Source organism: Lissotriton helveticus, chromosome 1_1, assembly GCF_964261635.1.
Source record: "Lissotriton helveticus chromosome 1_1, aLisHel1.1, whole genome shotgun sequence".
In the NCBI taxonomy this organism is placed as follows: domain Eukaryota; kingdom Metazoa; phylum Chordata; class Amphibia; order Caudata; family Salamandridae; genus Lissotriton; species Lissotriton helveticus.
This window is the reverse complement of record NC_136057.1, coordinates 1,512,253,547-1,512,274,739: the sequence shown is the minus strand read 5'-3', so window position 1 is coordinate 1,512,274,739 and position 21,193 is coordinate 1,512,253,547. Positions and strand designations below refer to the sequence as shown.

The window sequence follows — 21,193 nt, the reverse complement described above, 5'->3', positions numbered from 1 at the left end:
AGTATCTTATATCTTAACTTTGAAAGATACATTGCAGCAATCGAGTCTGTACAAGAGGCATACATGCAACCACACACGCACTCACATTGTATGCCCACACAGATGCAAACACAAACATGAACATGAACACAGAGACCTGCAGTGAAAGATAAGGACACACACACATGCACCCACAAAAACAAAACAAAAGCATGCAGGTGCCCAAGCACATCCAAATCCACATAATGCATGCCCTCACAAATGCACCCACAAACACGCACACATGCAAACACACAGAAACGTGCCATGAAAGACAAAGGCACACTCAGACATTTTCAGAAACAAGCAAAGGCAGGTGCTTGGACTAAAGTAAGTAGATATTCAAACATGTGTGTCCTCCAAAGCTCCCGATGAAAGTAGTACAAAGGCATACATGTTTTTTTTCCGCAGACGCACAAACACAAATATGTGCTCATACACTACATACATATCAGCGCAAATAAATTTGAATAACATTTCCATAAAGATTTTACTGTAAATCACGTTTTAATCGTGCTTCCTAAAAGAACTCTACATCCGGAAACCTAATAAGAACATGCTTAGCCAGCGGTAGGAAATGGCCCAGAAACGGTTATGTAATGTGAGCTAGTTTCAGCACCGTTAATTATTTCCCCTCCTGTCTCCTAGAAGGGATTCAATGCCTGTGTAAGAATCACCCATCTGTACTGCGCGCATTTCGAGGTTCTCCTCTCCTGGAATGGGCGGGGCTGCTGGGAGCTGTCCTATAGGCAGGACCTCGGGAGTCTGCCGAAGAGCAGGGGATACCAAATATTACACAACACCGGCAGCTATGCATCTAAGTTTAGCATAAAGAAAAAGATTAACGCGATTTCTTTTCCGCGTTACGCTCCATCTCTTCCGTGAACCGGAAACACAACCGTTCTAGTGTGCAATGTGAGCATGCGCTATGGATCGGCATCTCGTGTCTGAGCAGGCGTAGTTTTGTTTTGGTATGGGCGTCCATTCACTTCCAGTTGTTTCAGTCCCCGGGATGGAATAGTGAGGCTTGTTTCTGAAGCGTGTTTCGCGGCCAGTGCTGAGTCGTTACCTGATACATATTTTATACCTGGGAAATACCGTTGGAACAAGTGAAAATGTCTAAACAAGACACAGAGAGGGTGAGCAAATTGCTACATAATGGAAGAGTGGTGGAATTTTACGGGGGGGGGGGGGGTGCTTTCAGAGGTGACGTCTGTGTTTACCAACCGACCTGCATTTTTTTACATGCTCTATCTCGTTATTTTTTTATCAATGCATAACTTTCCCGATGAGTCACAGCAATGCATTCGCTTGGTACAGATTAGTTCAAAGCGGCACCAATCAATAGGCTTCCTGTACACCCCTGGACACTTCATCTCAACACAACTCCAGATACTCTATGATATCAAACATGTTACTCGATGTACAGTCAAAGGAGGAATCTGAGATCTGTTGCTTTTAGACGCACTTTGCCTAGTTACCAGTACTTATAGAACAGCTCTTCTGAAGCCTTGTAGTGCAGTGACAAGGAAGCGGAGGACCGGTACTTAGTTTGTAAAGAAATAAGTCCCAGGGCCCTTTCAGGAAAGCACTGCAGCTTTTTCTAAATTAAAAATAATGAATACCTGCCTACCAAGCTATTTGTATAGCTTTGGGTAATAGTCATTTTTAATGTATATAGAATTATTAAACAACTGTTGTGTTCAGCACAGAATTAGGTAAACAGCGCCACCATGTGGCTGACAGTCATACATCCCAGAGTTGACAATTAAGTGCCAGCAGCTCAAATTAAGCACTGATTCTATGTCAGGACCGGAGGCTCCGATTATGCTTCTCAATTTTCTTTACTGAAAATTCTCAGCAGCCAATCAGAAAGTGAAAACACAAATATATACTACAATACCCATAAACCCTAGAGGGTATCACATGGTAACCATAGAGTAGACCCCTATATAAGGAGTGCAAGAGAATAGTACATCCTCTTTCTTTGCTGCTCCGCAGCCAGTTAAGTGCATTTCCTCATTATTGATAGTGCTTTCATATTGTACTTTGATTAGTCTGTATGTGCACTGATATGTAAATTTCATTTGTACCTGTATGTGGCTCTGCTCGCTGTTCGCACTGCCTGTGTTGCTGTTTGCCCGCTTCTGACGCTTTGCATTTCTTATATTGCACGCTGTGCTGGTGTTCCGATATTCAGCCTCTGCTTTCGTGTCAGCGTTTCCATTTCCGCGATCGCGTTTCTTACACGGCGGCCCCTGTCTCTGTGTGGGCACCGCCGTGTGAGTTTTCTGTTCTGTTCAGCGCTGATTGCGGCCGCCACGTGCCGTTGGGAGCGCGGTCAGCCTCCCGGGTCACGGGCGCTTGGTGCCTGCGGGCAGTACAGTGGAGCGGGAGACGGGGAGCGAGATCGCGCGCACTCTCACAGTGCCGGCCTTGATTTGGTATTGGTTTCAGCCGGTCATGCATGCGCGGTAGCCATTTTCTTAGTTCACCGGCAAATTGCGATAATGCTTACTGGTATTTTGAGCGCAGGAGCAGCGCTTGTGTTTGCTCTAGACCCACGACCTTCCCAACCTCCCAGCGATGCCCAGGTCATGTTGAAGGGCTTTGGGCTGGATAATTTTGAATAGGCTCGGCCTAGAGTGGTAGTGCTGGGCAAGCCCTACCTCCACGCTTTATTATTATTTTGCACACTTGGAATTCTAGATTCCTGTGTTGCTTGGCTTGCCTGGGGTTTTGCCACTCGCCCTGATTTGTCACTGTCTTTACAATTACGTTATTCTGTGCCACTGGCAGTGCATATTGTCTCCCTTTTTTCCTCCTGTGGGTTGAATTGTCACTTATCAGTGCCTGTCATGTCTGACTATTTTTATGATGACGCAGACTACTTTGAGGAGGAACTCTCTGGGTCTTTGGAGACTGAGCTTGTTGAAGCTCTGGATGTGGGTGTTTAACACTCCGTTAACAAGGCTATTGTCAGGACAATTGAGCCTTTAAAACACCATGTATGCAATTATGCTGTTCAGCAGGGCTGGGTATCTGGCGCAAAGTCCTGTGCTTCTTCTGGCGTCAAGGCTTCTAAGAACCCCCACTCTGCGGACTTTGCCAAGCTCGCTCAGACCTTGTCCTCTGACCATTCTGATGTGTCTACGAGCAAGGACAAAGGTTCTGACTCGCCTCGCTGGAATGATGGTGATACCTCTTCCTTACCTCTACCTGGAAGTCTGACTCCAACGTTTCTCCTCCACCAGCTAAGAAGCTCCCTCTCATCCTAATTTACTAACATTTGAACCCACTGGAATAATTCATCCAAATTCTTCCTCTTGGCTTCCTCTGCCGAGGTTGCTAATTATGTGCAGTCCCATTTGAGGCAACCCTTTGACAAAGATGTCAGGGCACGTTTACGATCTGAATGTCCGCGTCCGCATTTGGCAGACAAGGTGGCAGATACCCCGGAAGTGGATCCTTCCATGCTTACCCATTTGAAAAAAATATACTAAGGATCCTAAGAAAGGTTTGGATCGTGCATGGAGGTCCTGCCAGGACAAATTACTCGATTTGACCAGCCCCCTAACAAAAATTTAGGATTTGGGTTACAAATCTAAGGCTACAGGGCAAATCATCAATCCAGATGACTTAATTGGATGGGCTCAGTGTGCGGGGAACATCCTTTACAACGCAACTTTTACAACGAAGTACCTTTACGACGCAACCATTACAACGCAACTTTTACAACGACTTGCCCTGGGGGGCACTCTAGGATAGGGAATAGTTTCCAACACCTTCCCTACTATCCTACTATCCACGGGGACTGGAGTTGGAATAGTAAATTAAACTATTCACTATCCAGCGCCCCCCAATGCAAGTCGTTTTAAAAGTTGCGTTGTAAAACTTGCGTCGTAAAGGCATGCATTGTAATAGCATGCGTTGTAACGTCATACATCCCTAGTGAGCGCCGTCGCTCTATTTTACTAAGGCTTGACCCAAAATTAGCAGAGTTATCCGCCTCAGAGTCAGGCCCCTTAGCGCAAGGTCTTTTATTTGGCCAACCTTTTTTGAAAGAGTTAACAAAATTTGTCACCACTTTCAGTGGCCTTGATAAGGCGCAGGGTTCCTTAAAAAGGGCGTTTCGTCCGGTTTTTGGAAGGGCCGGACGACATCTGGGGCGGTCGTTCGGCCGCGGATACCAACAAGGCACCCAGCGAGGATATAATTCCCAGCGTGGAACATTCCAAGACTCTAATTCCTCCGCCAACTTCAATCCCACTCGTGGATCCCGCAACTACAACAAGAAGGGACGCTAAGGTGGTAACCAGGGAGGTCAACGCGAGTCCGCTGCCTCAAGTGAGCCTGATTCCCTTTTCAGAGGTTCAATTGGGGGGTCGACTCCAGTTTTTTCTCAACAAATGGCAAGAGATCTCACAAGATGTGTGGATCCTGGAATCGGTTCAGGGTTACAAGATCGAATTCCTTCATCCCCAACTCAGGCTTTCCCCCCGCATCCAATGGTTTTTTCCCATCAGAATCAGGTCTTCATTTCCAGCGAGATCGAGTCTCTGCTACTCAAAGGGGCCATAGTGCAGACGGTTCGTCATCCCCAGGGCTTTGTCAGCAACGTCTTCCTGGTCCAGAAGAAGGGGGATGGATCCAGGCTTGTTTTAAATCTCAAGGAGTTCAATGGATGGGTTGTATATCGTCACTTCAAGATGGAGAGTATCCATCTTCTTCATGATCTTCAGGAAGGGGACTGGATGGTCCGCCTGGATCTGAAAGATGCTTATCTGTCAGTGCCCATTTACGGACCTCATCGTCGTTTTCTTCAGTTCCAATGGCAGGGGACGTGGTACGAGTACAAAGTCCTTCCTTTCGGCCTCTCATCAGCACCTTAGTGCTTCACGAAGCTTCTGAGGCCTGTAGTCGAGTTTCTCCGAACCAGAGGCGTTCGCCTCATCGTTTATCTGGACGACATTCTCATCATGGGTCAGTGTCCTCGTCTGGTGTTACAACATCTTGCCTGGACCATAGACCTATTGCAGACTTTGGGATTTCTGGTCAACCCTCAGAAATCTGTGTTGATTCCCTCTCAAACTATGGAGTTTCTGGGTTTTTGGTCGATTCCCTTTCTTGTCAACTCCTCTTGCCTCCTCAGAAGATCAGATCGATCAAGAGAGAGTTGAGGTTGATTTTGAACAAGCAGACTGTGTCCTTGAGGTCTGTAGCCCGGGTCGTCGGGTTGTTAGCTTCTTCTAAACAACCGAGCTTCCCGGGTCCCCTTCATTACAGAGCACTTCAACGGCTCAAGATACACCATCTCCAGGAAGGTCTCAGGTATTCCGATCAGATTCCTCTCTCAGAGGAGGTCGAGGTGGGAGATGCTGTGGTGGCTGGAACATATGGAGTCATGGAACGTCCGAGCCCTGTTTGGCAATACGCCGGAGGTAGTCATCGAATCCGATGCCAGTCGGTGGGGTTGGGGAGCCAGGTGCGGTCAAGTGTCCACGGGAGGTCGTTGGTCTCCGCAGGAACTGTCTCTCCACATCAATTGCCTGGAACTTCTAGCGGTTTCCTTTGCGATTCGGTGTCTCTCGCCCGGTCGGACAATTGTTGCATCCTTCTCCGCATGGACAACATGTCTGCGGTTTGTTAGGTCAGCAAGTTAGGCGGGACCCAATACCGACTTCTAGCGGAGATTGCGAAGGATTTTTGGCATTTTTGGCTTCAGAACCAATTGTTTGTAGTGGCGGAGTATCTTCCGGGGTGCAGCAACCAGGTTGCCGATTGGCATTCCCGACATCTCCGGGACTTCATCAATTGGCGGCTTCACCCTCGAGTGTTCCGTCTGCTGTCCAAGTTGTGGGGTCTTTGCCAGATCGATCTGTTTGCCTCCAGGCTCAACAAACAGATTCCAGTATTCTTCAGTTGGCGTCCGGATCCGGAGGCTCTAGCCACAGATGCTTTTCTGCAGGTGTGACCTTCGGCTCCGGCTCTTTGTTATGCGTTCCCTCCGTTCATGATTATTCCGAGGGTCCTGGCCCGGACCAAGTGTTATCAGGTGGAACTGATTCTGATCACTCCTCTTTGGAGGGCTCAAGCATGGTTCCCGGTGCTTCTGGAGATGTTTTGTGCGGTTCCAGTCCTTCTTCCCCAGCGGTGGAATCTGTTGTTAGACCCTCTTCAATCTCCACATCCATTGGTAACGTCAGGTCAACTCTTGCTGGTCGCGTGGTGAATTTCGGGGTTCGCTGGAACATCCCAGGCCTTTCGGGAGACGCTGCCAGATTTATCAACAAAGCTTGGTCGGCCAACACCCACTACAGCATGGAAACGTTGGTGTGATTGGTGCTCTCAACGGGAAGTGGATCCCTCTTCAGCAGATGTCTCCTTGGTAGTGAACTTCTAAGCGTCTATGGCCGCCTCCGGTCTTGCTTACCGCACTGTTAACAATTTCCGGTCAGCCATCTCAGCGGGCCATGTGCCCATTGACGGCAAACATATTGGGAAACATCCATTGTTATGTAAACTTCTTAGAGGTATCCGATTGGTTAAACCTCCCTGTTCTAAATATTCAGAGCTATGGGATGTCTCCCTTGTCTTACATCTTTTGGATTCCTGGCCGGTAAATCAATCTTTGTCTCGTAAGCAACTTTCTGCCAAACTTGCTATGCTGCTTTGCCTAGTCTCCTGTAAGCGCGTTTCTGATATTCGCACTCTTGATTTGGCGGGTCGTCAGTTTTCTCCAGAGGGTGTTACTTTTCGCATTTCAAGACGCACTAAATGTAACACCTCTTCCGTCACTTATCCTGACAACCCAAAACTGTGTGTGGTACAATGTATCTGTGATTATGAGGTGAGTACTGCAGGTTTTCGTCAAGATATGACAGGTCAATTGTTGATTGCTTTGCAGAAGCCTTTTCGCTACACTAGCAAGATGGGTGCGTTGGCTCATGGGCGAAGCAGGTATTGATGTTTCTAGATTTGGTGCTCATTCTGCTCGTGGTGCTATGGCATCCAAAGCTTTTTCTATGGGAGTCAGTTTAGCGGATATAATGAAAACAGCTAATTGGTCATCTGACTCTACATTTAAAACATTTTATTACAAACCTATTATTAATGTTGCATCTATTGTGGTGGATCAGCTTTAAACAAGCATAATTGGAGCCTCAAGTTCTGACATAGAATTCAAAATTTGCGAACATTCGTGACAAGAATTTTCAATTCTATCAAGGACATGGAGGCAAGGATTATCCCACCCATAATTCAGTACTGTAATGTCTGATTTGAAATGTTTATACTATGATGTATATGTATATGCTCTTTTCAACCCTCCCCTTATGATGTAATTTCTTTTGGGGATCTGGTATTACGGCTTTGTCTTTCGATTTCAGGTTCTGACCTCAAGTAACGTTAGGTGTCGTTCACCTTTGCGGAGACTCTTCGTGACCTCACGTTGGATGCTGTTTCATTGAAGATACCTTCACGTTTTGTGGTTGCCTGTTGGCCGGTGGATTTCCTTCTGATGGATGGCTTCGTCTTCCCTGTGGTTCCAGATATTGGACTATGTTTATTATGTTTATTAATTTTTGGACTTACCTGTTATTTTACACAAAGAAAGAGGATGTACTATTCTCTGGCACTCCTTGTATAGGGGTCTACTCTATGGTTACCATGTGATACCCTCTAGGGTTTATGGGTATTGTAGTATATATTTTTGTTTTCACTTTCTGATTGGCTGCTGAGAATTTTCAGTAAAGAAAATTGAGAAGCATAATCCTCGCCTCCGTGTCCTTAATAGAATTGAAAATTCTCGTTACGAATGTTCGCAAATTTTGAATTTCTGCTAAGTTTTCAAAACCGAAATTGAGATGATATTGCACGGCACAACAAATCCATTTGGCCTACGAGTTGGGGAGAATATTGTGTCCCTTAGAAAGAATTTTAAAGCTCAGTGGTCTTAACTGCTCAAGATTTGAAGTCCACTTCCTTTGTTGTTTTGGGGTTCTCTCAAGGAATTAGTGGGAAAGTTGACGTAGGTGCGGCCTTTTAAAGCACCTCAGAACAGTGGCAGTTAGGCTAATTTGTGCTCCCTTACGGAGATGAGACTGTAGTTAGCTTCTTATTCGACCAGCATCTTATTCGCTGGTGAAAGTGAGCATATTATTTGGCCAGCATTTCTTTTGCAGGCAATATTTTATATAAAATACCTTAAGAAATTTAGCTATCTTAGTTTTATCGGTCTCTGCATTACCCAATTATGAATATATTGTTTTTCAATCACAACTCTTCCCACTATCACACCTATTGGGGTTTAATCTGACACACGCCAGCTTTCCACCAAAACATGGGAGAACTTTGCCACACTGCTAGTTAAATGCCATTCTACACACCCCGTCAGCCGGTGTAGTAGCAGTGTGAGTCGTGTGGGTGTATGAAAGTGATGGCAGATGGTTGCGCAAGTGGTGCCACAAGTCCCAGAGGAGCCCGAACTGTGGTCTTCCAGGCGTCAAGGACCGGAGAGGTGCAGCAAAATTCACTATAAGGTGTGGCTTAAATATGACAGATTTGCTGGGCAGGTCGATTTTAAAGTGGTGGCCTTAAGGAGCCACGCTTGTTTTAGGAAAACTGGCTTCTAGGGTGATGTCCAGACCAATGTGTTGGGCATGCCCTTTGATGAAACGAGCCTTTTTGGGGAATATGCAGATTCGTCCCTGGTCAGGTTCAAGGACTCTCGAGCTACAGCCAGAGATCCTTGGGCCTCTCCTCTACTCCTTATGCCCAATCTACTTTTTGCCCCTTTTGCAGCAACAGAAGGGGTTTCCAGCCGTGCCAGTCCTATCCAAGCCACCATCCTACGCAGACTTCCAAAGCCATGCGGGGACGTGGACGTGGTACATTCCGACCCAGGAATGGATGCCAGAAGTCATCTGCCACCCTGCCCCCCAGCAGCCGCAGCCACCAAGCACTCCTAGTCTAAATCTGCAAGACCACACAATTCCAGTTGGCGGGATAATCTGTCATAATTCCCCCACTGGAGATCCATAACATCAGAAAAGGGGGTCTTGCAGATCATTCAGGAGGGCTATTCTCTGGCTTTCCTTTCTTTCCCTTCTACCATTCTGCCAAATCAAGAACGGCTGACGGAGGATCATCTGAAATTACTTCAGGAGGAAGTTACAACTCTATTGGGAGAGGGAGTTATAGAAAGGGTCCAGGTTTCAGAAATAGGCAGTGGTTGTTATTCCTGTTATTTTCTGATTCCAAAGAAGAACAAAGGGTTGCGGCCCATTTTAGATCTTCAGACCGTCAATCTCTTCCTCAAGAAGGAGATATTCAAGATGCTCACTCTAGCTCAGGTTTTTTCCGCCCTAGACCTAGAAGACTGGATAGTAACGTTGGACTTGCAGGATGCGTATTTTTACACATCCCCATCTTGCCGGGCCACAGGCATTACTTGCGGTCCAAGGTAGGTCCCGAGCGTTTTCAGTTTACTGTGCTCCACTTTGGCTTACCAGTGCCCCATAGGTATTCACCAAGGTGATGGCGGTGGTCGCAGCTTATTTGCGCATATTAGGGGTGTCAGTCTTTCCCTACCTCGACGGCTGGCTGTTGAGGGCATCCTCGCCCCAGGCTGTTGTCTCCCACCTTCAGACTATGGCGGACCTCCTGCATTCGCTGGGGTTCTCTATGAAATTGCTGAAGTTACACCTGACTCCTTCTCAGATGCTCCCTTTCATCGTAGCTGGTCTGGACACGGTGCAGTTTCGGGCTTATCCTCCTGAGCAGTGAGTCCAGGATATTCAGGTTATAATTCCGATGTTTCAGCCTCTATCTTGGATTTCGGTGAAAATAATTCTGAGTCTTTTGAGCCTCATAGCCTCCGGTGTTCTGTTGGTAAAGCATGCCAGGTGGCATATGCAGGCTGTGCAGTGGAACCTGAAGTTCCAGTGGGCACAGTGATCCAGCGGTAAACCAGCCTCAGATACTCTAATATCCCATACGCACCTTGGGCCCTTAAACACACACTCACACACACAGGCCAGTTAAATCCGCTGAGGTCAATTTTTATATTTGCCTTTCTAAGATTAGTTATCAGTCATTTCTAACTAATCTTTCACTGATCAAAACGTTCTTTCCTCTGGTCAATGGACCATTAGTTGAACTAGTTGATGGTGAAATTACATGAATAAAACGTACTTTTCTCTACAATGAGATGACCACAGACTCGGGAAAATGTTAAATGTTTATCTAAATTAAATTATTGTGAGCCAAACTCAAAGTACAGTACAGTCTCCGTCTCTCATGTAAGAAAAGATTCAAATTGGCAAGAAATGATGATACTTAGAATGAAGAGGATGGGGAGAGCAGCACAAATTTAAACCTACAGAACATTATATTTACCTGGGATGGTGTAAAAACCGACCCCTTGGCCAAGGAGTTGGTAAGTGTCCCCCCACCGGAAAGAATCAGGAGATAAAGGCTTCAGGATTCAGGACAGGTTTCAGGACAAGATAAGGTGACCGCTTCTAGATCCGACGCCTACGTCGCACCCCTCTCTGACACTGGCATTCGTGCATCACTCCGACAGCACCCCGAGCTCTGTAGCATCACCGTCCCAACGCCTCTCTCTCTCGGACAGCATAACGGTCTTCCTGCTCTAACTAACTAACTTCAATTATACCTTTCTAATGTCATGTACCACCCATTAATGTTTCTATTTCATAGAATTCCTACCCCTGAATGGACAAGCAAAGGGGATGATCATCACACCATGCTAGAATTTTAAATATTTTCTTTAGTTCATTATCTAATGATCCCGCCCCTTAATTTTTATTCAAAATCTTTATTCCCACCCGTATTCACATTCTTATCAAACACAAAGTATACATTTCGTATAAATTTTCTTCCTTTCACAGGACATCGTGCTGGTTCCCAGGGTATGTTGCTGTTTCCTTCTTGGATGGCATTCAAGGAATACAGCGCTGCTTCTAGCTCACTTAGACTGCACATGTGTAGAAGTCACATGAGATATAGACTGGTTTCTTTCAAAGGCCCGAAATAAGAACTAATCAAAAAGTCAAAAAGAAGTATATTAATTTAAAAATAAAATGATTTCACTGTATATCACCTATCTCTACTCTAATCCCATTAACTTATAAATGCTCTCCCCTCATTAGCAATTAGTAAATAGCTTGGTTTAGTTTCAGCAAAGAGATGCTTAGCATGTGAGCGTCAAGCGGCCATTTTTTTAGATGCGCAGGTGCAGAAAATTCCCTCCAAGCAACAGCTGGTCATACTACGTAGATGCAGTTGACGCATGCACAGTTTCCCGCATTAGCAGCCATTTTAGATTTCACTCTAGTTACTTGTTAATAAGACACGTAGGCAAGCTTCTCTTCTCTATAAATGAAATGTAGTGCATATTAATTACACAATACACAATTAGTACGGCGTTATGAGTTATATGAGAGAATTGTCTTCAAGCAAGTCTCTTTTCTACGAGTCCTTGCTCCATAAATCCCCTCTCTGGTGGCATGTTTGTGCCATCGCAAAATGCAAAAACAACAATTAATGGACAGAATGCAGAGCAATGTCATACATTCACCCCAGTACAGAGATCTGGGCCTAAATCCATCGTTTTTTTGCACTCCACACCACCCCAGGTCAGACATGGCCATATGCAAATCAGCCTTGACCCTGTGCCTCATGGGAACAGTCCAGCCCGAACTGCCAAGCCATGTCTTTCCTGGACCGGAATCAAGCATCCAAGGACCGGTTTCTGGCTATGAGCCTTCATCAGCCTGGATAGCTTGACTCCAGTGGTGTGGAGAGCACGGGACTCACGTCTGAGCATACCCATCCCACTCGGGGTGACAAATGCAAAAACAACAATTGATGGACAGAATGCAGAGCAATGTCATGCATTCACCCCAGTACAGAGATCTGGGCCTAAATCCATCGTTTTTTTGCACTCCACACCACCCCGGGTCAGACATGGCCATATGCAAATCAGCCTTGACCCTGTGCCTCATGGGAACAGTCCAGCCCGAACTGCCAAGCCATGTCTTTCCTGGACCGGAATCAAGCATCCAAGGACCGGTTTCTGGCTATCAGCCTTCATCAGCCTGGATAGCTTGACTCCAGTGGTGTGGAGAGCATGGGACTCACGTCTGAGCATACCCGTCCCACTCGGGGTGACAAATGCAAAAACAACAATTGATGGGCAGAATGCAAAGCAATGTCATACATTCACCCCAGTACAGAGATCTGGGCCTAAATCCATCGTTTTTTTGCACTCCACACCGCAAAATTACCCATCACAAACCAGATGCCAACTTTAGTACATCTCAATTCCCTTTCTAGTCTTTTCATTCCCTTCCTCATTCTTATCTTTTAACTTTTTCATTTTCTTGTATAATTCATCTTTCATTTCTTCTATCTGTATTTCTTCATACTTTCTTTTCTTTTCCTTCCCATTTACTTCATAACTTTTTCTATTTCTGCAAAATGTGCACCATATCATTATTGCTAAGACTATTATTGTTATACCAACTATTGGTAGTATTATGTGGCCTATAAAACTCTTTCCTACATTAGCAATCCAAGTCCCTAGTGAGGTAATACTATTTGTTAATTTCTTCCATACACTACCAACTTCCAGTGGTTTCAATTCTTCTTCAAGTTTCAAAATATTTTTAATGTATCCTTCAATTTCAACACTTTTGTCTAGTATATAAGTGCAACAATGTTGTGCTTTCAGCATTTTACAGACTCCGCCCTCTTTTGCTAATAATATATCACGCGCAAGTCGATTTTATAAAACCATAGATCTAATTGCAACCATTTCTGTATTGATCATTAAGAAACCCCCAGCAGTATCAGTCGTTAGGCGATCAACTACTGTGGACAATTGACAAATTTTACATAAATTCAAAATGACTCCCACTGAAGGTATCAATGAACTAAATATATCCCTTACTATCTCTGAAAAACTAGCTCTTTTACTAAGGATTAGTTCATTATTGTTTTCATTGCTTCCAGTGATTCTTTTTTACATGGTAAACTTTAGGGAATACTATTCCAAAATAGCAACTCCCGTACCACCATGCAGGCAACTTAAAATAAGCTTTATTCCCACACACATAATGCACACAAGGAAAAACTGGATCTGTTCCCCCTTTTAGTCCCTAACCTCCAAGAATCAAAAAGTTATGTTCACGCTCACTGGAACCAATAAATACATTGTTAAAGTCAGTCTTTAATCTATGGAGGCAGATCTTCCCTTTCTTTACAAAATCTAGGGACATCGCGCCATGAGTCTTGCTAGCTGTATAAATTCCCTCTTTCTCAGCCCATGGTGGGATATGGGGTTTATTTTCAGAAGCATTTCTTTGAAAGTCCTGTCTCCTCTCTTCCACTAAATTCAAAAATATATTTTCTTCTTCATGTAATGAGCATGTTAAATTATGCTTGTGTGCTATATCTATTGTCTTCATGGTTAAGAAAAATTCACCCATAAACTGTGCAGTTTGATCACTAAGCACTGGATTCATATCCTTTCGAATAGGAATCTCTGAAAAGATCATATCTAAGTTTGAATAATAATACTGTAACTTTCCTGTACTATAAAATAAACTGGTTAAAATACTACATGAAATGCCATATGTTAACGGTAAATGATGGTTGGTAACACCCACTTCTACTGAAGCTGGTAATTTCATACAAACATAACTAACTCCATAGTGTCTACATATTGAAATAATAACTTTGTGAATAAGTAGTCTCGTTATTTGTTACAGTATGATGCAGGTCTAACTCATCTGGTGCCTCTAATTCTACTCTATCTCTCTTTAAGTTTGCTAACTTTTTATTAGTGTCCTTGTTATTTTTCTTATCTGCTATCATTTAGTAAGGAACTGCTATTGTTAAAAATAGCCAAACTATGATTACTAATAGTATGCTACATATACAGATTCTACAGCACTTTTTTACACAATTTCGTTTTGGCCTTCCAGCAACCCTATCTTCAGCCATTTTAGTCTAAAAAGATTTCTCTTCTTTTCTTCACTTTGCTTTATGAATTTTATTTATTTTGATACTTCAAGGAGGTCTCACTTCTCCTTCATCAATCTGTTCTGCAATTATTTCCTCGTGACTTTCTTCATTTAAATCTAGATTCTCGAGTTCTTCAAGAATCACATAGGTCCACTCAGGGCCTTTGAACTTATTGTTCAAGATTCTCAGTCTTTGGCTTCTTCGTCAAGTTTTCTCAACCAACTGCCCAGACTGACTAGTGACTTCATTCACTTGTTCCGGTTCCTCACTTATTGTCTTTAAGTGATATTTTAACCTTTTGACACCACCTGGCCAGTTATCACCTTTTCTGACCTTCTTGGCTTGCACTGCACTTTCACCTTCCTCGTCTATTTCAAGAACTCTTTCATTTTCATTAAGTTGTGGCACAATTTGATTTCCCTCATCTTCAGTGTCCCTCTCTGTCCTTGTTCAGGTTTTGTTATTGTTGTTTCATCTCCCTGAACACGTTCTTCTTCCTCTTTCTGATCCTGTTCAGGTCTTATTTAGATTTTTTCTTCTCCTTCCTCCTGAACTTGTTCTTCTCCTAACTGGTCCCTGCTCATGACTTACTGCACTTGGTTCTTCTGCAGCCTCAACATGTTCTTCTATGCCTATCTGTACCTGCTCAAGCTCATTTGTTTCATTGATTGCCTCAGTATTGGTTTCTTTCCCTGTCTGATCCTGCTCAGGGTCCCTATCAGTTTTGTTCACCTTTTCCTGAGCATGTTTTTCTACCACTGTCTGGTCCTCTCTAGTTTCTGGTCTTTCTAATCTGGTTCTGCTTCTTGTTTTAACAGTCACTTCAAGTATGTCTACCACTGGTATCCAATCTTCCTGACTTGTGCTCGGTTGTTCTTTGTCAGCTTCTTCAGAATCTGTTGCTCTAGATTCTTCAGCTGTACAACCTTCAGCGGCCTCAATTGCTTGTGTCAGTTGTGGTCTTTCTTCCTCAGGAGCTGGGCACCTTTTAGTATGACAGGCATGTATCCAGTTGGGCAACCCTGCACATTTCACTGCTGTAGTTGTAACTAGTATGACCTGTCGCGGATCATCCCACCTGGGTGGTAGGCACGATTCTCGGGTGTGATTCTTCACTACCACCCAGTCTCCGGGATTCAGATTATGTGCTTGATCCGGTTGCCTGGCAACTGCATCTTCTCCAACCAAGGAAATCTCACCGACGTGGTCCAGATCTCGGAAGGAACTGCGAGAGATCTGCAGTGATGGTTGATGAACCGCGATTAGTTCGACAGCAGACCCCTCTCCCCTCCCCAACCAGAACCCCGATGCGTCACGTCACTTCTGGGGTGGGGCTGCCATCACGAAGAGGTGGAGATCAGGGTACACTGGTCTTTATCAGAGTCGGAGCTCCACATAAATCTGTTGGAGCTCTGAGCGATTTGGGCATCGAAAGCATTTCCTACCTCAGTCAAGGGGGAGCTAGTGCAGGTGTTCACGGACACCACCACCTTCATGTGGTACTGCAGCAAGCAGGGCGGGGTGGGGTCGTGGACCTTTTGTCGAAAGGCCCTGCATCTCTGGACATGGCTGGAACAGCAGGGCATAACCCTGGTGGTTCAACACCTGGCAGGTTCTCTGAACACAAGGGAGGGCATACTCAGCCTTCGATGCCTAGCAGATCACGAATGGCGTCTCTAGTCGGAGGTGGCATATGGTATCTTTCATGAGTGAAGAGAACATGCAGTGTCAGCAATACTGCACACTGGAGTTTCCAAGGCAGCTATTGCTCGGCGGCACTTTTCCATGTGAGTGGAGCTTAGGCCTGCCGTACGCCTTTCCGCCCATACCACTCCTGCCCAGGGTTCTGAAGAACATCAGGAGCGACCCGGCCCAAGTCATTCTTGTGGGTCCAGACTGGACGAGGAGAGTCCGCTATCCAGAGCTTTTGAAAATGAGCATTGATCCTCCGATCAGGCTGCCCTTTCGAGAGGATCTTCTGTTGCAGCAACAGGGGAGGGTCCTCCAACCGAACCTGTCAACTCTCCGCCTCCATGCATAGAGATTGGATGGTGACAGTTGCGTTTCTGACCTTCCTCCTGAAGTGTGGAGGTTTTGGCAGCCAGGTGGCCCTCCACTAAGATGGTATGAAATGAAATGAAATGAAAAGATAATTTGTATAGCGCGGCTGCTGCCCGAGGGCGTCCAAGCGCTGAGTAGAGGGCATAGTACTCTGAGGGGGGGGGTGGGGTGCTTAGTTTCTGAAAAGGAAGGTTTTTAGTTCTTTGCGGAATGAAGAGAGGATCTGATTAATCTTAGAGAGGGGGGAAGGGAGTTCCAGAGCTTGGAAGCGTTGAGCTCGAAGGACCTGCCTCCTGCCCCAGATCTTTTGATTCGGGGAACTGTGGCAAGTCAGGCGTTTGATGAGCGGAGTTGTTTGCCGGGGCGGTAAGGGGTGAGAAGGGGGTGGTTGATCTGGGGGCCAGCTCTGTAGAAGGCTTGGTGGGAGATACAGAGGGCCTTGAATTTTATTTTTTCCCTAACAGGGAGCCAGTGGAGAGATCGAATCCCTGCCTTGACTGATTCTCTGCGGGGTATCTGTAGTAGTGTCCTGGCTGCACAATTCTGGGTCCGTTGAAGTTTTTCTAATACATATTCTGGTACTCCTAAGTAGAGGGCATTGTTGAAATCAAGCCGAGATTGAATGAGGCCCTGAATGACGATTTGTTTGGCTTCGAGGGGTAGAATAGGGAGGATTTTTTTCAGCATCCGGATTAATCCGAAGCAAATTGCTGAGGTCTTGGTTGCCTGAGTGTTAAGAGTCAGGGATTTATCAAGCCAGACTCCTAGGCTCTTGATGTCTTCCTTTGGAGATGGGGGAGGGCCCAAGCTGGGGGGCCATAGCTGGGCAATGGTGGTTGGGGAGGGGGGGCCGAGAAGCAAGATCTCGGTTTTATCCCATTCAGTTTTAGAGAAGATGCCGTCATCCAGCTTTTTATCTCTTCCATGCAGGATGCCATGTTGACTTGCGGGAGTCCGCTGCTCTTCTGTGCCAGGGAGACCACGAGCTGGGTATCGTCCGCATATGATATGATCTTGATACCATATTGACGAACGATCCCAGCCAGCGGTCTCATGTAGACATGAAACCGCGTGGGGCTCAGGGAAGAGCCCTGTGGCACCCCACAGCTCAGAGGTTTGCTGGTGGAGCAGGAGTCACCATCGAAGACCTGGAATGTTCTTCCACTCAGGAAGGATCTTAACCATGCAAGAGCATTTCCAGAGACTCCAAGATCGAGTAATCGATGCAGTAGAGTTTTATGGCATACCGTGTCGAACGCGGCGCTAAGGTCGAGGAGGACCACTGCCACTGACCCGCCTCTATCCAAGATCTTTCTCGATTCTTCTACCACGGCTAGGAGAGCTGTTTCCGTGCCATGTTTTGGGCGGAATCCTGTTTGGGTGACATCCAATAGGAGATTTTCTTCGAGGTGTTTTGTTAGGTGAAGATTAACATGCTTTTCCAGTATTTTACTTGCCCAGGGTAACAGAGAGATGGGACGATAGTTGTTGGAGTCGTTCACGTTAAGGTTGGGCTTTTTTAAAAGTGCTTTCACCATGGCCTTTTTCCATATGGGGGTACGATTCCCTTTTCCAAGGAGCAGTTCAGTAGCTCTAAGAGGGTGGGGAGAATTGTTTGGCTAGCCATGGTCATCGTAAGGGGAGGCGCTGGATCAGAGGGAGAGCCAGATTTTATTTGTAGTGCAAGGGTTTGAAGCGATTCCAAGACTAACGATGGGATGTCGCTCATGGTTACTAGGCGCGAGGGTGTAGTATCTGTTGAGAGCTGAGGCTCATTGATGTTTGGGTCGGGTGCGGAAGTGGTGAAGGAAGAGTATATTTTGTTGATTTTTTGGTGGAAGAAGTCGGCTAGATCATTGCATCGGCCGGTAGGGTTATCGACTGGCACTGAAGGGGGGGAAATTTTGGAGAGGGATTTGACGATTTGGTAGATTTCTTTGGGCTTAGATCTGGCGGAGATGATTTTTCCATAGTAGTAAGTGGATTGGGCTTTAGTGATCCCAAGTTTGTATGCCTGTATGGCTTCCTTGTATCTGGTTTTGTCAGTGGTGGTGTATTCAAGGCGCCATTTCCTTTCCATCCTTCTACACTGACGTTTAAGTTCCCTCAGTTCTTCTGAGTACCAAGGAGCAGTTTCCTGGGCTCTTTTTTGTACTGTTTTCCTGATGGGAAGAACGGTGTCAAGGGAATCCTCGATCCACTCATTAAAGATCCCACTATCCAGTAGGGGGTCCTGGGTAAATGAGGGTTTCGTGGCCATTAGTTGGTTGTCCCACTGCTCTAGAGGGAGTTTTGACCAGTTCCTCTTTGTGCGTGATGGGGGGATATTAGGAGTGTGTTTGTGGGTGGACCAGGTGAGTGGGATGAGGAAGTGGTCTGTCCACGGGAGCTGAGTGATGGACCCTACTGAGAGGTTGGGACAGTTACTAAAAACAGGGTCAAGCAGATGGCCTTTGTTGTGGGTGGGGTTTTTAATTAGTTGCTCCAGTTGGATGGCGGCTAGGCTTGAGACTATCTCATTGGCAGTGTTGTCAGACTGGTCGTCAAAGTGCAGGTTAATGTCCCCAAGTATAGTGAAGTTGGAAGAGGACATGGCGGAAACCGCCGCTTGCGAGGGAAGTGCCAGGTGAAAGTTGTTCAGAGGTCCTGGAGGGCGGTACAGGAGTATTCCTGTTAGGCTATCATTCGGAGTGAATTTCAAGCAGAAGGACATACTTTCGCAATCCGGGATAGGATCCGGCGTGTAGTGACACTGAATTGCGGATTTGTGTATGACAGCAATCCCTCCTCCTTTTCGTCGAGTGCGGTCTCTGCGGGCGATCTGATAGCCAGGGGGAAGTGCTTGGACTTCATCAGGGTCGCAGTCAGATGTTAACCAGGTCTCGGTTAATAGGACAGCGTCGGGTTTTTTCTAGTAAATTAGTAGAAAGATTTCTGCGCTATGTTTGGGCAGAGATCTGCAGTTTAAAAGTAGTATGGTGAAGCTTTGTTGCTCCGGGGTATGCCGGCGCAGCTTGAGACTAGTGTTACAATGAGGACAGGAGGTTGGAAGGGCCAGAGGATGGTGGGGGTGATGGCAGTGGGCTTCCTTGGGAGGTTTAAGTTTGAGGAGGGCACTGGTGCTATATTGAGTCCTAGAGGGGATACCAGAGGGGGTGGCCCTTGGTCTCTGTCGGTCGCGGACGGGCGCAGACGGGCTTGCCTTTGGTGCGCTGGCGGCGCGCCCGCTGAGCGTCCTGGGGAGACACATTTTATTGCGGTGCAGGGGGGCGTGGCCTGGCATTTGTGGGCGTGGCCTGCGGGTTTTCGGCGCAATGGCAGCAGTTCTATCTCCACCCCGTGGCAGCGTTCAGATCGGCTGCTCGGGACTGAGGAGATCGGTGAGGAGGGGGGGGGGAGTGCTCAGAAGGAGAAGTAAGTTTTAAAATATCACACAAGTATTTAAAACAATTTTGCCAATTCGCGCTAATCTGCGTGCTCCCGGCTTCCGCCTCAGGAGTAGAATGTCTCTTGAATGATTTCTGGCGTCAGCGCGCCTTTAGTAGCGGTGCAGGGGGCGTGGCCTCGCGTTTGTGGGCGTGGCCTGCGGGTTTTCGGCGCAATGGCGGCAGTTCTATCTCCACCCCGTGGCAGCGTTCAGATCGGCTGCTCGGTACTGAGGAGATCGGTGAGGAGGGGGGGGGGGGCTCAGAAGGAGAAGTAAGTTTTGAAATATCACACAAGTATTTAAAAACAATTTTGCCAATTCGCGCTAATCTGCGTGCTCCCGGCTTCCGCCTCAGGAGTAGAATGTCTCTTGAATGATTTCTGGCGTCAGCGCGCCTTTAGTAGCGGTGCAGGGGGCGTGGCCTCGCATTTGTGGGCGTGGCCTGCGGGTTTTTGGCGCAATGGCGGCAGTTCTATCTCCACCCCGTGGCAGCGTTCATATCGGCTGCTCAGTACTGAGGAGATCGGTGAGGAGGGGTGGGGGGAGTGCTCAGAAGGAGAAGTAAGTTTTAAAATATCACACAAGTATTTAAAACAATTTTGCCAATTCGCGCTAATCTGCGTGCTCCCGGCTTCCGCCTCAGGAGTATACGCCTGCTGTTGGCAAAGGTTTGTAAAATATTGTACAGAAAGGTCGTTTGACCCTCTGTCTGCCTCATTATCTATTATCCTCCTTTTCATTCTTACCCGTGCGCGCCCCACCCTTGCCCACCCTCCCCGCTATACCCCACGCCATCCCCTGCGCCCTTGCCATCCCATTGACCCCCCCTCTGCGCAACCCCCTTCCCCTTTGCGTGACCCCCTTCCCCTCTGCGCGACCCCCTTCCCCTCTGCGCGACCCCCTTCCCCTCTGCGCAGCCCCCTTCCCCTCTGCGCCACCCCCTTCCCCTCTGCGCCACCCCCTTCCCCTCTGCGCCACCCCCTTCCCCTCTGCGCGACCCCCTTCCCCTCTGCGCGACCCCCTTCCCCTCTGCGCGACCCCCTTCCCCTCTGAGCGACCCCCTTCCCTTCTGAGCGACCCCCTCCTCTGCGTGAACCCCCGGACTCATTTATTAGGGTTAAGGTTGATCCCTTTTACTGGGCCCTAGTTGTGACACACATTCAAGTCAGTCACTTCATGGTTCTGCACTTCTGGCATGCAAAAGTGAAAAGTACTGACGTCTGCATGCCTGGGTGGCACCTATATAGGTGACCACAACGCCATAACCCACTCTAATTACACCAATGACCTCACACAGAGTCAAATGGAGCCAGCTGACAGCGCGCATGGGTACTTCTCACGCAAAAGTTTCCCCATCAGCCTGACGCCTGGGAAATTCAAAGGTAAGGAATCTGCAGCTAGATATTGTCTCTTCTAAATAATGCGTTACTGAAGGTAAGTAACATGTTCCTCTAGAGTTACACACCAGTGAAGTAATTGTTATCATGTGCTACATTTACCATTGATGGATTCATTCTTGCTCGATATACTGGTTTAACTTGTTATGTTTTCCATTAAGGCACACTCTCACATATCCTCAGTAAAGATTGACTCCTCAACTAAATTGTGCAGCGTTAACAGTCATACTGTTTCGTC

At 46.7% G+C, this 21,193-nt stretch overlaps 1 protein-coding gene across 3 annotated transcripts in view; it reads left to right on the top strand.

The window, feature by feature from the left end:
* The first annotated feature begins 971 nt into the window (after positions 1–971).
* LOC144828578 (zinc finger protein 567-like) overlaps positions 972–21,193 on the top strand; it is a 548,232-nt gene continuing 528,010 nt past the window's right edge. For all 3 annotated transcript variants that reach the window (XM_078686893.1, XM_078686884.1, XM_078686876.1), the window contains exon 1: positions 972–1,157. In XM_078686893.1, the coding sequence (XP_078543019.1) occupies positions 1,134–1,157 (24 nt within the window). In that variant the 5' untranslated portion in view covers positions 972–1,133. The remainder of the gene's footprint in view (positions 1,158–21,193) is intronic.